At 54.0% G+C, this 19,705-nt stretch overlaps 1 protein-coding gene across 2 annotated transcripts in view; it reads right to left on the bottom strand.

Moving 5' to 3' along the window:
* The window catches only part of ECE1 (endothelin converting enzyme 1), a 130,605-nt gene that overhangs the window by 25,737 nt on the left and 85,163 nt on the right, over positions 1-19,705 (bottom strand). Inside the window, exons 1-2 of one of the 2 annotated variants that reach the window (XM_083161800.1) lie at positions 11,176-11,325; positions 1,878-1,964 (exon numbers count right to left, since the gene is read on the bottom strand). In XM_083161800.1, coding sequence (XP_083017926.1) covers positions 1,878-1,964 — 87 coding nt within the window. In that variant the 5' untranslated portion in view covers positions 11,176-11,325. Of the gene's footprint in view, positions 1-1,877; positions 1,965-11,175; positions 11,326-19,705 lie in introns of those variants that run through there. The other variant, XM_083161799.1, reaches the window with a different exon arrangement.

The raw sequence follows: 19,705 nt of genomic DNA, 5'->3' as shown, positions 1-19,705 counted from the left end.
CTATACTAGTGCAGGGTACAGCCCCCGTCCCCTTACTGAGCCGCATGCTATTCTATCTCTATACTAGTGCAGGGTACAGCCCCTGTCCCCTTACTGAGCCACATGCTATTATATCTCTATACTAGTGCAGGGTACAGCCCCCGTCCCCTTACTGAGCCACATGCTATTATCTCTATACTAGTGCAGGGTACAGCCCCCGTCCCCTTACTGAACCGCATGCTATTATATCTCTATACTAGTGCAGGGTACAGCCCCCGTCCCCTTACTGAGCCACATGCTATTATATCTCTATACTAGTGCAGGGTACAGCCCCCGTCCCCTTACTGAGCCGCATGCTATTATATCTCTATACTAGTGCAGGGTACAGCCCCCGTCCCCTTACTGAGCCGCATGCTATTATATCTCTATACTAGTGCAGGGTACAGCCCCATCCTCTTACTGAACCGCATGCTATTATATCTCTATACTAGTGCAGGGTACAGCCCCCGTCCCCTTACTGAGCCGCATGCTATTATATCTCTATACTAGTGCAGGGTACAGCCCCCGTCCCCTTACTGAGCCGCATGCTATTATATCTCTATACTAGTGCAGGGTACAGCCCCCGTCCCCTTACTGAGCCACATGCTATTATATCTCTATACTAGTGCAGGGTACAGCCCCCATCCTCTTACTGAGCCCCATGCCAGCATCACTCTGTACAGTAGAGCAGGGTACAGCCCCCATCCCCTTACTTAGCCCCATGCCAGCATCACTCTGTACAGTAGAGCAGGGTACAGCCCCCATTCCCTTACTTAGCCCCATGCCAGCATACCTCTATAGTAGAGCATCATTGGCCTCAAGCCTCTTATAGTATGTTGATACAGTTAAGCTGTAATGTGCATTGATCTGTGGGGCTCTTTATTTGTACTTTATTTTTGTTATTCAATGTTATGCCAAGTTTTGTCTCCCTGTACTGTTCCTTTGTACGGCGCTGCCAAACACTTGTGGCGTAATAAATTATTATTATTATTAATAATAATAATAATAAGAAAGGGTACAGCCCCCTGCCCCCTTACTGAGCCCCATGTCAGCAGAACTAGGAGTAACAGATGGGGACACAATCACATGTAACCATACCATGTCCACATAACCACGTACTTCAGGCCACGCAACATAACACAGACAACGGTCATTTGAGCACAAAATGAGCACAAAATGAGCTGCAGCTGCATTGGCCGCAGTAGTGGCACCTTTGCGGTAGCGTGTTCATGGCTTACCCCACCTTACATACCTGTAATCGCCTACAGGGAGCCAGATCATCCCTACAACACAGGACACACATGATTTGCACAGGTTTTGTGGCTAGATGAGATGCAGCCACGGACCCTGTAGAAATCATAGGTGTCCTGGATTAAAGTGATCGTATGGCAGGTTTACCTATGGGTACATAAACCCGAATTACAGGATTCACAGGAAACAGAAGGTTACAGAACATCAGATTGCTCCCCGCACACTACCACATTTGTGACTACAATCATTAGCAGCCTGTACAGCTACCTGCCCTGTACTGTGGTCTATCAAATGGGACTGCAGCCACAGGGACCCTAGACCCAGGTGTCACCCCATCGAGCCCTACTAGTGCCAGCCTGGGTGCTATACCCTACTCCCCCCTGCCCCCCGAAGTACGCACCCGGCCGTGTATACCGCTACCTGCTCCCGTATGTATCTAGGATAAACTAGACCGGTGCACTGTAAGTCCTAGCATGCGGTGACACGGGCTGGAGACCCCCTACGCCCCCCCCCCCCCCCTCTTATATAACTTCCTAGTGGCCCGTCACACAACACCCCTTCCCCAGCCAGGGGAGGGGGAACAGATAGGATCAGCATCAGGGTCTTACCTGCACCCCATTAGGGTAGATCTCGCCCTCATGGTTGGCGTCCACCAGCTCCTCCTCGTCCAGCGTCGCCCGCTTGTAAGAAGACATCTGAAAGGTGAAATGCAGAACAGAGTCTCTTAGAGCTTCCATGGAAACAAGTCCCCACATCCCAGGGAGCGCCGGTCACTAGAAGGGGGTCTCTGCCCATGTTATCCTAGCCGGCATCTCCTCCTTCCCGCAGCTGGGGAGACCACCCATAGACGGATCCTTATGTAACTCTTATCTGGCCTCAGCAGGGGGCCGAGCAGGGAGGGGAGGAGGGGGACCCACTCCTGGAAGCCCCTAAACTACGATGTCGGTCCCTGAGGGCACAGCTGAAGCCCCCATCTCCTGGATTATTTATTTTGTACTTTATCTCTGCAGGCAGCACCTCCCTTCCCTTCTATTATCTACACCAGGGCCTGGGATGGGGAGTTACTGGCACAATGGGGGAGGAGATCCCATTAACCCCACGTGTGCCTGAGGCTGCGGCCTAGAGACCAGAAGTATAGTGTTTCCTGGTAGACATTTAACCCCTTCCTACTGCAAGTAAAAGGCTACAAACTGAATCCCCGAGTTACTGTAACAATATACAGAAGACAAAAGAGGTTTGTAAAGTCCTCTGTGGACAACATTAACTTTGTAAGTGTCCTTGTGGGTCAGCAATAATAAAGGGGCCGCCGCCAGCTCCCGGTACCCCACTCGACAAGTGCCAGGAACGCCATGACCCGCCCAGCAGGTGTCTGGGATCAGAGCCGGCCAGCGCAGGATTACAGGTGAACTCAATTAGCATCACTGTTACTAAGCTCCGGCCCAGCCAAAAGGGAATTAGGAGATGAATGAGCCACTCGCGTACCTAGTCTCCAGCAGTGGCAGCTCACGTGCCAGCTGCTTCCCTGCTGGCACCAGTACCCAGCTCCTGCGCTGCCCAGTAACCCCAGTGCTAGAGGCAGGATAGAGGTTTAACAGCGCCCTCCCTGCTGGCACCAGTACCCAGCTCCTGCGCTGCCCAGTGACTCCAGTGCTAGAGGTGGCATAGAGAAGTCACAGCGCTCTCACTGCTGGCACCAGTACCCAGCTCCTGTGCTGCCCAGTAACCCCAGTGCTAGAGGTGGCAGAGGAGTCACAGCGCCCTCTCTGCTGGCACCAGTACCCAGCTCCTGTGCTGCCCAGTAACCCCAGTGCTAAAGGTGGCAGAGGAGTCACAGCGCCCTCTCTGCTGGCACCAGTACCCAGCTCCTGTGCTGCCCAGTAACCCCAGTGCTAGAGGCAGGATAGAGAGTCCCAGCGCCCTCCCTGCTGGCACCAGTACCCAGCTCCTGCGCTGCCCAGTAACCCCAGTGCTAGAGGCAGGATAGAGGTGTAACAGCGCCCTCCCTGCTGGCACCAGTACCCAGCTCCTGCGCTGCCCAGTAACCCCAGTGCTAGAGGTGGCATAGAGGAGTCACAGCGCCCTCCCTGCTGGCACCAGTACCCAGCTCCTGCGCTGCCCAGTAACCCCGGTGCTAGAGGTAGCATAGAGGAGTCAGTGCCCTCCCTGCTGGCACCAGTACCCAGCTCCTGCGCTGCCCAGTAACCCCAGTGCTAGAGGTGGCATAGAGGAGTCACAGCACCCTCCCTGCTGGCACCAGTACCCAGCTCCTGCGCTGCCCAGTAACCCCAGTGCTAGAGGTGGCATAGAGGAGTCACAGCGCTCTCACTGCTGGCACCAGTACCCAGCTCCTGTGCTGCCCAGTAACCCCAGTGCTAGAGGTGGCATAGAGGAGTCACAGCACCCTCCCTGCTGGCACCAGTACCCAGCTCCTGCGCTGCCCAGTAACCCCAGTGCTAGAGGTGGCATAGAGGAGTCACAGCGCTCTCACTGCTGGCACCAGTACCCAGCTCCTGTGCTGCCCAGTAACCCCAGTGCTAGAGGTGGCAGAGGAGTCACAGCGCCCTCTCTGCTGGCACCAGTACCCAGCTCCTGTGCTGCCCAGTAACCCCAGTGCTAGAGGTGGCAGAGGAGTCACAGCGCCCTCTCTGCTGGCACCAGTACCCAGCTCCTGTGCTGCCCAGTAACCCCAGTGCTAAAGGTGGCAGAGGAGTCACAGCGCCCTCTCTGCTGGCACCAGTACCCAGCTCCTGTGCTGCCCAGTAACCCCAGTGCTAGAGGTGGCATAGAGGAGTCACAGCGCCCTCCCTGCTGGCACCAGTACCCAGCTCCTGCGCTGCCCAGTAACCCCAGTGCTAGAGGTAGCATAGAGGAGTCACAGTGCCCTCCCTGCTGGCACCAGTACCCAGCTCCTGCGCTGCCCAGTAACCCCAGTGCTAGAGGTGGCATAGAGGAGTCACAGCGCTCTCACTGCTGGCACCAGTACCCAGCTCCTGTGCTGCCCAGTAACCCCAGTGCTAGAGGTGGCAGAGGAGTCACAGCGCCCTCTCTGCTGGCACCAGTACCCAGCTCCTGTGCTGCCCAGTAACCCCAGTGCTAGAGGTGGCAGAGGAGTCACAGCGCCCTCTCTGCTGGCACCAGTACCCAGCTCCTGTGCTGCCTAGTAACCCCAGTGCTAGAGGCAGGATAGAGGTGTAACAGCGCCCTCCCTGCTGGCACCAGTACCCAGCTCCTGCGCTGCCCAGTAACCCCAGTGCTAGAGGTGGCATAGAGGAGTCACAGCGCCCTCCCTGCTGGCACCAGTACCCAGCTCCTGTGCTGCCCAGTAACCCCAGTGCTAGAGGCAGGATAGAGGAGTCACAGCGCCCTCTCTGCTGGCACCAGTACCCAGCTCCTGTGCTGCCCAGTAACCCCTGTGCTAGAGGTGGCATAGAGTAGTCACAGCGCCCTCCCTGCTGGCACCAGTACCCAGCTCCTGTGCTGCCCAGTAACCCCAGTGCTAGAGGCAGGATAGAGGAGTCACAGCGCCCTCCCTGCTGGCACCAGTACCCAGCTCCTGCACAGCCCAGTAACCCCAGTGCTAGAGGCAGGATAGAGGAGTCACAGCACCCTCCCTGCTGGCACCAGTACCCAGCTCCAGTGCTGCCCAGTAACCCCAGTGCTAGAGACAGGATAGAGGAGTCACAGCACCCTCCCTGCTGGCACCAGTACCCAGCTCCTGCGCTGCCCAGTAACCCCAGTACTAGAGGCGGCATAGAGGCGTCACAGCGCCCTCCCTGCTGGCACCAGTACCCAGCTCCTGTGCTGCCCAGTAACCCCAGTACTAGAGGCCGGATAGAGGAGTCACAGCGCCCTCCCTGCTGGCACCAGTACCCAGCTCCTGTGCTGCCCAGTAACCCCAGTACTAGAGGTGGCATAGAGGAGTCACAGCGCCCTCCCTGCTGGCACCAGTACCCAGCTCCTGCACTGCCCAGTAACCCCAGTACTAGAGGTGGCATAGAGGAGTCACAGCGCCCTCCCTGCTGGCACCAGTACCCAGCTCCTGTGCTGCCCAGTAACCCCAGTGCTAGAGGCAGGATAGAGGAGTCACAGCACCCTCCCTGCTGGCACCAGTACCCAGCTCCTGCGCTGCCCAGTAACCCCAGTACTAGAGGCAGGATAGAGTAGTCACAGCGCCCTCCCTGCTGGCACCAGTACCCAGCTCCTGTGCTGCCCAGTAACCCCAGTACTAGAGGCAGGATAGAGGTGTAACAGCGCCCTCCCTGCTGGCACCAGTACCCAAGCTCCTGCGCTGCCCAGTAACCCCAGTGCTAGAGGCAGGATAGAGGAGTCACAGCACCCTCCCTGCTGGCACCAGTACCCAGCTCCTGCGCTGCCCAGTAACCCCAGTACTAGAGGCAGGATAGAGGAGTCACAGCGCCCTCCCTGCTGGCACCAGTACCCTGCTCCTGCGCTGCCCAGTAACCCCAGTACTAGAGGCAGGATAGAGGAGTCACAGCGCCCTCCCTGCTGGCACCAGTTCCCAGCTCCTGCGCTGCCCAGTAACCCCAGTGCTAGAGGTGGCATAGAGGCGTCACAGCGCCCTCCCTGCTGGCACCAGTACCCAGCTCCTGTGCTGCCCAGTAACCCCAGTACTAGAGGCAGGATAGAGGAGTCACAGCGCCCTCCCTGCTGGCACCAGTACCCTGCTCCTGCGCTGCCCAGTAACCCCAGTACTAGAGGCAGGATAGAGGTGTAACAGCGCCCTCCCTGCTGGCACCAGTACCCAAGCTCCTGCGCTGCCCAGTAACCCCAGTACTAGAGGTGGCATAGAGGAGTCACAACGCCCTGCCTGCTGGCACCAGTACCCAGCTCCTGTGCTGCCCAGTAACCCCAGTACTAGAGGCGGCATAGAGGAGTCACAGCGCCCTCCCTGCTGGCACCAGTACCCAGCTCCTGCGCTGCCCAGTAACCCCAGTACTAGAGGCTGGATAGAGGAGTCACAGTGCCCTCCCTGCTGGCACCAGTACCCAGCTCCTGCGCTGCCCAGTAACCCCAGTACTAGAGGCAGGATAGAGGAGTCACAGCGCCCTCCCTGCTGGCACCAGTACCCAGCTCCTGCGCTGCCCAGTAACCCCAGTACTAGAGGCGGCATAGAGGAGTCACAGCGCCCTCCCTGCTGGCACCAGTACCCAGCTCCTGTGCTGCCCAGTAACCCCAGTACTAGAGGAAGGATAGAGGAGTCACAGCGCCCTCCCTGCTGGCACCAGTTCCCAGCTCCTGTGCTGCCCAGTAACCCCAGTACTAGAGGCAGGATAGAGGTGTCACAGCACCCTCCCTGCTGGCACCAGTACCCAGCTCCTGTGCTGCCCAGTAACCCCAGTACTAGAGGCAGGATAGAGGAGTCACAGCGCCCTCCCTGCTGGCACCAGTACCCAGCTCCTTTGCTGCCCAGTAACCCCAGTGCTAGAGGCAGGATAGAGGAGTCACAGCGCCCTCCCTGCTGGCACCAGTACCCAGCTCCTGTGCTGCCCAGTAACCCCAGTACTAGAGGCAGGATAGAGGAGTCACAGCACCCTCCCTGCTGGCACCAGTACCCAGCTCCTGCGCTGCCCAGAAACCCCAGTACTAGAGGCAGGATAGAGGAGTCACAGCACCCTCCCTGCTGGCACCAGTACCCAGCTCCTGTGCTGCCCAGTAACCCCAGTACTAGAGGAAGGATAGAGGAGTCACAGCGCCCTCCCTGCTGGCACCAGTTCCCAGCTCCTGTGCTGCCCAGTAACCCCAGTACTAGAGGCAGGATAGAGGTGTCACAGCGCCCTCCCTGCTGGCACCAGTACCCAGCTCCTTTGCTGCCCAGTAACCCCAGTGCTAGAGGCAGGATAGAGGAGTCACAGCGCCCTCCCTGCTGGCACCAGTACCCAGCTCCTGTGCTGCCCAGTAACCCCAGTACTAGAGGCAGGATAGAGGAGTCACAGCACCCTCCCTGCTGGCACCAGTACCCAGCTCCTGCGCTGCCCAGAAACCCCAGTACTAGAGGCAGGATAGAGGAGTCACAGCACCCTCCCTGCTGGCACCAGTACCCAGCTCCTGCGCTGCCCAGAAACCCCAGTACTAGCTGCGCTGTACCTAGAAGGGGGCACAGAGGAGTCACAGCAGCATGAGAAACGTCATTTCCTATAGCTGTACTTTCTGGCTTCGGGTACATGACAGTACCAGGAATTGGGGAGAGGAGGAAGCAGCCACAAGTAAGGTCACTGGGGTGGCAGCGGGGGTTATTCTAGAGCGGTACGATCAGGGTGAGAAACAGATCTTACAAGCAGTGTAACTACAGGGACATCAGGCAGAGAGATACAGTAGGCATTATACAGGGGCACCGGCCAGCCACACAGTCCCTTACCATCTCTGCTCCCTGGTGCCAATCCCCATCACGGCGAGAGACCGGGCTCATGTAAATACACAGTAATCCTGTAATAGGAATCGCCACTGACAATCCGGATAATACCGCAGACGGGTGGAGAGGGTTTAACCATGACCATAATCTCATCTCCATCATCAATTTGGGTAAGTGGGCAGATTACACCGGGCACACAGCCATCAGCTGTTAGGGTGGAGGTGGCTACAACAGGCCAGTGTGTTATGGGGGACACAGTCTGCACATTACACACCGCCGAGGGGATGGAGAGCGCCTATACGCCAAGACTGGCATCACCTGGACGACTCATTTATCTGCAGTGTTATATCGTTATCTCTGTGCCAATCAGGAGAGCCGCTAGTCGCTTCCTATGTACAGGCTCTGCGTGACCTCCAGTACCACAGCCAACATGTGATGTAGCGTGTTCCTGTCCTGCTCAGTGATCAGACATGAGGGTAACCGGATATCAACATGTCAGGAATGTACGGCTACAGGGCACCGCTATGCCAGCTGAGGAAAGCCAGACGTCAGAGCCTGCAGCCCCAGGGACCTCTCCCAACCATCTGCACCTGGGACAGGAGGGCAAACAAGCAGGAGAAGCTGGCCCTGGCACAGGGAGACTGGCACTGACCATGCCCATCTGTTACACAGTGACCAGGCGGCCATCACTGCCAAGCACCTACAGAACATGGCTATGCAGATCCCTATACAAGCCAGAATACACCACACACACACCAGCATGGGAGAGCCCAGGACATCTCTCTCACACAATGCTGCTCCACCTGTATACAGGCCAGAATACACACCACACACCAGCATGGGAGAGCCAGGACATCACACACACAATGCTGCTCCACCTGTATACAGGCCAGAATACACCACACACACAAGCATGGGAGAGCCCAGGACATCACACACAATGCTGCTCCACCTGTATACAGGCCCAGAATACACCACACACCCAGCATGGGAGAGCCCAGGACATCACACAATGCTGCTCCACCTGTATACAGGCCAGAATACACCACACACACAAGCATGGGAGAGCCCAGGACATCTCACACACACACACACACACCCCCCCACACACACACACACACACACTGCTGCCTCCACCTGTATACAGGCCAGAATACACACCAGCATGGGAGAGCCCAGGACATCTCTCTCACACAATGCTGCTCCACCTGTATACAGGCCAGAATACACACCACACACCAGCATGGGAGAGCCAGGACATCACACACACAATGCTGCTCCACCTGTATACAGGCCAGAATACACCACACACACACAAGCATGGGAGAGCCCAGGACATCACACACACAATGCTGCTCCACCTGTATACAGGCCAGAATACACCACACACACACAAGCATGGGAGAGCCCAGGACATCTCACACACACACACACACACACACACACACACCCCCCCCACACACACACACACACTGCTGCTCCACCTGTATACAGGCCAGAATACACACCACACACCAGCATGGGAGAGCCCAGGACATCACACACACACACACACACACACACACACACACACACTGCTGCTCCACCTGTATACAGGCCAGAATACACACCACACACCAGCATGGGAGAGCCCAGGGACATCTCACACACACACACACACTGCTGCTCCACCTGTATACAGGCCAGAATACACACCACACACCAGCATGGGAGAGCCCAGGACATCACACACACTGCTGCTCCACCTGTATACAGGCCAGAATACACACCAGCATGGGAGAGCCCAGGACAACACACACACCACACACACACTGCTGCTCCACCTGTATACAAGCCAGAATACACACCAGCATGGGAGAGCCCAGGACATCTCTCACACACACACACACACACTGCTGCTCCACCTGTATACAGGCCAGAATACACAACAGCATGGGAGAGCCCAGGACACACACACACACACACACCGCTGCTCCACCTGTATACAGGCCGAATACACACCAGCATGGGAGAGCCAGGACAACACACACACACACACACAACCACACACACACACACACACTGCTGCTCCACCTGTATACAGGCCAGAATACACACCAGCATGGGAGAGCCCAGGACATCACACACACTGCAGGCCAGAATACACCCCCCCAAACCACACACACCAGCCCAGGACAACACACACACACACTGCTCCACCTGTATACAGGCCAGAATACACACCAGCATGGGAGAGCCCAGGGACAACACACACACACACACACACTGCTCCACCTGTATACAGGCCAGAATACACACCACAGACCAGCATGGGAGAGCCCAGGACAGGTGGGCAAACAATATCCAGGTGTGAGGAGAGCGGTGCTGCGGATTTCCTGGCAGACCTAATACACAGCAACTGTATTAACTCCTAGTCAGGGGAGTACCGGCCTTCCCAGGACATTACACACAATGCTGCTCCACCTGTACACAGGCCAACAACCCACAGACCATGGTACATCAACCAGATCCTACAGCACAGGGTGCTGTTCCAGCATTTCCCAGCCTCCAGCAAGTGGGGAACTACAAGTCCCAGCAATCTGTCATATCAATGCCTGAATAACACTACCAGGAGCGGAGCAGCCAATACCCTGCTAGGTGAGGTAGTTATGTATATGTGGGCTAGGCAGGTATGTAGGGGAATACATATATTGGGGTATGTCTATATGGGGGGGGGAGATTTGGTATATATGGGGAGTATGTATGCATGCGGGGAAAGGTGGGGTAGATACATATATGGGGTATGTATTTATGGTAGGTATATACAGAGGGGTATGTATATATGGGGGGTGGGGGCGTATGTATGCGGGAGGCACATCTATGGGGGTAGGTAGGTACATATGGGGTATTATGTATGTATGTATGTATGTATGTATGTATGTATGTATGTATGTATGTATGTATGTATGTATGGGGGGGTAAGGTAGGTACATACAGGGTAGTATGTATGTATGTATGTATGTGTGTATGGGGGGTAAGGTAGGTACATATGGGGTATGTATGTATGTATGTATGTTATGGGGTTGTATGTATGTATGGGGGGGTAAGGTAGGTACATATGGGGTATTATGTATGTAATGTATGTATGTATGTATTGTATGTATGTATGTATGTATGTATGTATGGGGGGGGTAAGGTAGGTACATACAGGGTAGTATGTATGTATGTATGTATGTATGGGGGGTAAGGTAGGTACATATGGGGTATTATGTATGTATGTATGTATGTATGTATGTATGTATGTATGTATGTATGTATGTATGTATAGGGGGGTATGGTAGGTACATACAGGGTAGTATGTATGTATGTATGGTATGTATGTATGTATGGGGGGTAAGGTAGGTACATATGGGGTATGTATGTATGTATGTATGTTATGGGGTTGTATGTATGTATGGGGGGGTAAGGTAGGTAGTACATATGGGGTATGTATGTATGTATGTATGTATGTATGTATGTATGTATGGTACAGCGAGGACAGCCCGGCAGGCACTCACCTCCTCCCCCGGCACCGGCCGCCGCTCTCTCCCTCAGTCCCTGACTATAGCTCCGGCCGCTCCCGTTCACAGCCCACCACCAGGTAGTAGCCGCTTCCCGCCCCGCCCATCCAGTGATAGACAGCATTGCCGGCCAGTCCCGGCGCAGGGGGCGGAGCTATGTCACTTAACTGCTTCCTGCCCAAGAGTAGGAGACTTGTGCTGATACTGTGCAACCCCGACGGGGGGGGGGGGCTGATACTGTGCAACCCCGACAGGGGGGGGGGAGGAGGGAGGTGGTGCTGATACTGTGCACCCCCTACACAGGGGGGGGGAGGAGGGAGGGAGGGAGGGAGGGGGGTGCTGATACTGTGCAACCCCGACACGGGGGGGGGGGGGGGGGAGGAGGGAGGTGGGTGGTGCTGATACTGTGCAACCCCGACACAGGGGGGGGAGGAGGGAGGGAGGGGGTGGTGCTGATACTGTGCACCCCCTACACAGGGGGGGAGGGGGGTGCTGATACTGTGCAACCCCGACACAGGGGGGGGGGGGAGGGGGGGTGGTGATGATACTGTGCAACCCCGACACGGGGGGGGGGGGGGGGGAGGGGGGTGGTGATGATACTGTGCAACCCCGACACGGGGGGGGGAGGAGGGAGGGGGGTGGTGCTGATACTGTGCAACCCCGACACAGGGGGGGGAGGAGGGAGGGGGTGGTGCTGATACTGTGCACCCCCTACACAGGGGGGGAGGGGGGTGCTGATACTGTGCAACCCCGACACAGGGGGGGGGGGAGGGGGGTGGTGATGATACTGTGCAACCCCGACACGGGGGGGGGGGGGGGGGAGGGGGGTGGTGATGATACTGTGCAACCCCGACACGGGGGGGGGAGGAGGGAGGGGGTGGTGCTGATACTGTGCAACCCCGACACAGGGGGGGGAGGAGGGAGGGGGTGGTGCTGATACTGTGCACCCCCTACACAGGGGGGGAGGGGGGTGCTGATACTGTGCAACCCGACACAGGGGAGGGGGGGAGGGGGGTGGTGATGATACTGTGCAACCCCGACACAGGGGGGGGGGGGAGGAGGTGGTGCTGATACTGTGCATTCCCGACACAGGGGGGGAGGAGGGAGGGGGGTGGTGCTGATACTGTGCACCCCCTACACAGGGGGGGGGGGGGGGGGAGGGAGGGGGTGGTGCTGATACTGTGCAACCCCGACACACACAGGGAGGGGGGAGGAGGGAGGGAGGGGGTTGGTGCTGATACTGTGCATCCCCGACACACACAGGGGGGGGGGGGTTGCTGATACTGTGCATCCCCGACACAGGGGGGGGGGGTTTCTGATACTGTGCAACCCCGACACAGGGGGGGGAGGGAGGTGGTGCTGATACTGTGCACCTCCTACACAGGGGGGGGGGGAGGAGGGAGGGGGTGGTGCTGATACTGTGCAACCCCGACACAGGGGGGGGGGGGGAGGAGGGAGGTGGTGCTGATACTGTGCACCCCCGACACAGGGGGGGGGGAGGAGGAGGAGGGAGGTGGTGCTGATACTGTGCAACTGCAACACGGGGGGGGAGGAGGGAGGGAGGGGGTGGTGCTGATACTGTGCATTCCCGACACAGGGGGGTGGTAGTGATACTGTGCATCCCTGACACAGGGGGGTGGTAGTGATACTGTGCATCCCTGACACAGGGGGGTGGTAGTGATACTGTGCATCCCTGACACAGGGGGGTAGGGTAGTGATACTGTGCATCCCTGACACGGGGGGGGGGGGTAGTGATACTGTGCATCCCTGACACGGGGGGGGTGGTAGTGATACTGTGCAACCCTAGTACAGGACAATGCAGGACAAGGGTATTACACACAGATCCTAAATACTGTAATCCCATACCACCGTGGGCAGATCTGTGGCAGCTACCCCTGTGCCCGCTCCATGGGGATCTCCAATACTAGATGGTGTAAGGAGAAAGGTGTGGTCCACATAAGAGTCCCTACTGGTACATGATCAGGTCAGTACAAGCATTAAGTCTACGCAAGGTGGGCATGAGTTTTCCCACCGTGCCCGGAGCATGGCGAGGACCTGCGGCCGAAGCATGGCATGTACCTTCCAACCTAATGACCCAGTTCTGTTACATTGGGAAGATGGGCCTTCTAGCACTGGCACTGGCACTCCTTGCACCTACCCTAGTTACACCCCTCACATTGGCAGCGCCCTCTCTGGTGACCGCCTACAGGTTCTGAGCTACAGATGTGCCTCGGTGGTGGCACCAGAACATACTGCAAGTATCTATGGCAGGTATATCTGCTGCTATAACCAACACGGATTACACAAGCCGATTCCTGAACCGCCTGTGCCCACGCATCAGAGGGCACCAGTATAGCAGGAGACTGGTACCAGTTACTGAGCTCTGCAGGTTACTGCTGCACCTGCCAATTACCATCAGTGGCACCTGAGACCAGCGCCCTGTAACCCGCTATTATACAGCTGCACCGTCCCGCCTACTCTCAGGGGTAGATTAATTAAGCTCGGTGATGTGATACCAGGATCATATTCTGTATATGTGGATGACTGTACCACATACTGCGCTGCACATAGCACACATATTCCGCAGCGCTGTACAGAGATTACTACTACCAGTTATTATATAGCGCACACATATTCCACAGCGCTGTACAGAGATTATTACTACCGGTTATTATATAGCGCACACATATTCCACAGCACGGTACAGAGACTATTATTACCAGTTATATTATATAGTGCACACATATTCCGCAGCGCTGTACAGAGAATGTTATTACCAGTTATTATATAGCGCACATATTCCACAGCGCTGTACAGAGACTATTATTATTACCAGTTATTATATAGTGCACACATATTCCGCAGCGCTGTACAGAGAATATTATTACCAGTTATTATATAGCGCACATATTCCACAGCGCTGTACAGAGACTATTATTATTACCAGTTATTATATAGTGCACACATATTCCGCAGCGCTGTACAGAGAATATTATATAGCGCACACATATTCCGCAGCGCTGTACAGAGAATATTATTACCAGTTATTATATAGCGCACACATATTCCGCAGCGCTGTACAGAGACTATTATTACCAGTTATTATATAGCGCACACATATTCCACAGCTCTGTACAGAGACTATTATTACCAGTTATATTATATAGTGCACACATATTCCGCAGCGCTGTACAGAGATTAACAGTTATTATATAGCGCACACATATTTCGCAGCACTGTACAGAGATCATCACCAGTTATTTATATAAATCTGCGCCCGCTGCCGAGTCCCACCGCCTAAAAGCTCCACCGCTATGGTCCCCAGCTGCAGTCCCGCCTACACAGCCCCACACCACCCCTCTTCCAGCACCAAATGTCTATTGCAGGATGGCATGTGACATCGGGTGCTGCACTGAGCACCACTTGCTGCGATCAGATGCAATGGGATGTTGCATCGCATCTGATCGCATAAGTGTATGGGCAGCGCTCTGAGGCAGTAATGTAACCATTACACCGCCCGTACTGCCCCGTATATATAACACATGGTGGGGATAGAACCCATGACCTCAGCGCTGTGAGGCAGTAATGTAACCATTACACCATCCGTACTGCCCCGTATATATAACACATGGTGGGGATAGAACCCATGACCTCAGCGCTGTGAGGCAGTAATGTAACCATTACACCGTCCGTACTGCCCTGTATATATAACACATGGTGGGGATAGAACCCATGATCTCAGCGCTGTGAGGCAGTAATGTAACATTACACCGTCCGTACTGCCACGTATATATAACACATGGTGGGGATAGAACCCATGACCTCAGTGCTGTGAGGCAGTAATGCTAACCATTACACCGCCCGTACTGCCCCGTATATATAACACATGGTGGGGATAGAACCCATGACCTCAGTGCTGTGAGGCAGTAATGTAACCATTACACCGTCCGTACTGCTCCGTATATATAACACATGGTGGGGATAGAACCCATGACCTCAGCGCTGTGAGGCAGTAATGTAACCATTACACCGTCCGTACTGCTCCGTATATATAACACATGGTGGGGATAGAACCCATGACCTCAGCGCTGTGAGGCAGTAATACTAACCATTACACCATCCGTACTGCCCCGTATATATAACACATGGTGGGAATAGAACCCATGACCTCAGTGCTGTGAGGCAGTAATATAACCATTACACCGTCCGTACTGCCCGTATATATAACACATGGTGGGGATAGAACCCATGACCTCAGCGCTGTGAGGCAGTAATGCTAACCATTACACCGTCCGTACTGCCCCGTATACAGTATATAACACATGGTGGGGATATAACCCATGACCTCAGTGCTGTGAGGCAGTAATAACCATTACACCGTCCGCACCGCCCCGTATATATAACACATGGTGGGGATAGAACCCATGACCTCAGTGCTGTGAGGCAGTAATGCTAACCATTACACCATCCGGACTGCCCCGTATGTATAACACATGGTGGGGATAGAACCCATGACCTCAGCGCTGTGAGGCAGTAATGCTATAACCATTACACTGTCCGTGCTTCCCCGTATATATAACACATGGTGGGGATAGAACCCATGACCTCAGTGCTGTGAGGCAGTAATGCTAACCATTACACCATCCGTACTGCCCCGTATACAGTATATAACACATGGTGGGGATAGAACCCATGACCTCAGTGCTGTGAAGCAGTAATGCTAACCATTACACCATCCGTACTGCCCTGTATATATAACACATGGTGGGGATAGAACCCATGACCTCAGTGCTGTGAAGCAGTAATGCTATAACCATTACACCATCCGTACTGCCCTGTATATATAACTCATGGTGGGAATGGAACCCATGACCTCAGTGCTGTGAGGCAGTAATGCTAACCATTACACCGTCCGTACTGCCCCGTATACAGTATATAACACATGGTGGGGACAGAACCCATGACCTCAGCGCTGTGAGGCAGTAATACTAACCATTACACCATCCGTACTGCCCTGTATATATAACACACGGTGGGGATAGAACCTATGACCTCAGCGCTGTGAGGCAGAAATGTAACCTCTACACCATCCGTGTTGCCTGTATATATAACACACGGTGGGGATAGAACCCGTGACCTCAGTGCTGTGAGGCAGTAACGCTAACCATTACACCATCTGTGCTGCCCCGTATATATAACACATGGTGGGGATAGAACCCATGACCTCAGTGCTGTGAGGCAGTAATGTAACCATTACACCATCCGTACTGCCCTGTATATATAACACATGTTGGGGATAGAACCCATGACCTCAGTGCTGTGAGGCAGTAATGTAACCATTACACCGTCCGCACTGCCCCGTATATATAACACATGGTGGGGATAGAACCCATGACCTCAGTGCTGTGAGGCAGTAATGCTATAACCATTACACCATCCGTACTGCCCTGTATATATAACACACGGTGGGGATAGAACCCGTGACCTCAGCGCTGTGAGGCAGTAATGTAACCATTACACCATCCATACTGCCCCGTATATATAACACATGTTGGGGATAGAACCCGTGACCTCAGTGCTGTGAGGCAGTAATATAACCATTACACCATCCGTACTGCCCCATATATATAACACATTGTGGGAATAGAACCTATGACCTCAGCGCTGTGAGGCAGTAATGCTAACCATTACACCATCCATACTGCCCGTATATATAACACATGGTGGGGATAGAACCCATGACCTCAGCGCTGTGAGGCAGTAATGTAACCATTACACCGTCCGTACTGCCCCGTATATATAACACATGGTGGGGATAGAACCCATGACCTCAGCACTGTGAGGCAGTAATACTAACCATTACACCATCCGTACTGCCCCGTATATATAACACATGGTGGGGATAGAACCCATGACCTCAGTGCTGTGAGGCAGTAATATAACCATTACACCACCCGTACTGCCCCGTATATATAACACATGGTGGGGATAGAACCCATGACCTCAGTGCTGTGAGGCAGTAATACTAACCATTACACCGTCTGTACTGCCCCGTATATATAACACATGGTGGGGATAGAACCCATGACCTCAGTGCTGTGAGGCAGTAATGTAACCATTACACCGTCCGTACTGCCCCGTATATATAACACATGGTGGGGATAGAACCCATGACCTCAGTGCTAACCATTACACCATCCGTACTGCCCCGTATATATATAACACATGGTTGGGATAGAACCCATGACCTCAGCGCTGTGAGGCAGTAATGTAACCATTACACCATCCGTACTGCCCCGTATATATAACACATGTAACCATTACACCATCCGTACTGCCCCGTATATATAACACATGGTGGGGATAGAACCCATGACCTCAGTGCTAACCATTACACCATCCGTACTGCCCCGTATATATAACACATGGTTGGGATAGAACCCATGACCTCAGCGCTGTGAGGCAGTAATGTAACCATTACACCATCCGTACTGCCCTGTATATATAACACATGGTTGGGATAGAACCCATGACCTCAGCGCTGTGAGGCAGTAATGTAACCATTACACCGTCCGTACTGCCCCGTATATATAACACATGGTGGGGATAGAACCCATGACCTCAGCGCTGTGAGGCAGTAATGTAACCATTACACCGTCCGTACTGCCCTGTATATATAACACATGGTTGGGTTAGAACCCATGACCTCAGCGCTGTGAGGCAGTAATGTAACCATTACACCGTCCGTACTGCCTGTATATATAACACATGGTGGGGATAGAACCCATGACCTCAGTGCTGGGAGGCAGTAATGCTATAACCATTACACTGTCCGTGCTGCCCCGTATATATAACACATGGTGGGGATAGAACCCATGACCTCAGCGCTGTGAGGCAGTAATGTAACCATTACACCGTCCGTACTGCCCCGTATATATAACACATGGTGGGGATAGAACCCATGACCTCAGCACTGTGAGGCAGTAATACTAACAATTACACCATCCGTACTGCCCCGTATATATAACACATGGTGGGGATAGAACCCATGACCTCAGTGCTGTGAGGCAGTAATATAACCATTACACCACCCGTACTGCCCCGTATATATAACACATGGTGGGGATAGAACCCATGACCTCAGTGCTGTGAGGCAGTAATACTAACCATTACACCGTCTGTACTGCCCCGTATATATAACACATGGTGGGGATAGAACCCATGACCTCAGTGCTGTGAGGCAGTAATGTAACCATTACACCGTCCGTACTGCCCCGTATATATAACACATGGTGGGGATAGAACCCATGACCTCAGTGCTAACCATTACACCATCCGTACTGCCCCGTATATATAACACATGGTTGGGATAGAACCCATGACCTCAGCGCTGTGAGGCAGTAATGTAACCATTACACCATCCGTACTGCCCCGTATATATAACACATGTAACCATTACACCATCCGTACTGCCCCGTATATATAACACATGGTGGGGATAGAACCCATGACCTCAGTGCTAACCATTACACCATCCGTACTGCCCCGTATATATAACACATGGTTGGGATAGAACCCATGACCTCAGCGCTGTGAGGCAGTAATGTAACCATTACACCATCCGTACTGCCCTGTATATATAACACATGGTTGGGATAGAACCCATGACCTCAGCGCTGTGAGGCAGTAATGTAACCATTACACCGTCCGTACTGCCCCGTATATATAACACATGGTTGGGATAGAACCCATGACCTCAGCGCTGTGAGGCAGTAATGTAACCATTACACCGTCCGTACTGCCTGTATATATAACACATGGTTGGGATAGAACCCATGACCTCAGTGCTGGGAGGCAGTAATGCTATAACCATTACACTGTCCGTGCTGCCCCGTATATATAACACATGGTTGGGATAGAACCCATGACCTCAGCGCTGTGAGGCAGTAATGTAACCATTACACCGTCCGTACTGCCTGTATATATAACACATGGTTGGGATAGAACCCATGACCTCAGTGCTGGGAGGCAGTAATGCTATAACCATTACACTGTCCGTGCTGCCCCGTATATATAACACATGGTTGGGATAGAACCCATGACCTCAGCGCTGTGAGGCAGTAATGTAACCATTACACCGTCCGTACTGCCTGTATATATAACACATGGTGGGGATAGAACCCATGACCTCAGTGCTGGGAGGCAGTAATGCTAACCATTACACCATCCGTACTGCCCTGTATATATAACACATGGTGGGGATAGAACCCATGACCTCAGTGCTGGGAGGCAGTAATGCTAACCATTACACCATCCGTACTGCCCTGTATATATAACACATGGTGGGGATAGAACCCATGACCTCAGTGCTGGGAGGCAGTAATGTAACCATTACACCATCCGTACTGCCCAGTATATATAACACATGGTGGGGATAGAACCCATGACCTCAGCGCTATGAGGCAGTAATGCTAACCATTACACCGTCCGTACTGCCCCGTATATATAACACATGGTGGGGATAGAA

The sequence above is a fragment of the Crinia signifera genome, chromosome 19, assembly GCF_055691185.1.
Source record: "Crinia signifera chromosome 19, ASM5569118v1, whole genome shotgun sequence".
Taxonomy (NCBI): Eukaryota; Metazoa; Chordata; class Amphibia; order Anura; family Myobatrachidae; genus Crinia; species Crinia signifera.
This window is presented reverse-complemented; position numbering and strand designations above follow the sequence as displayed.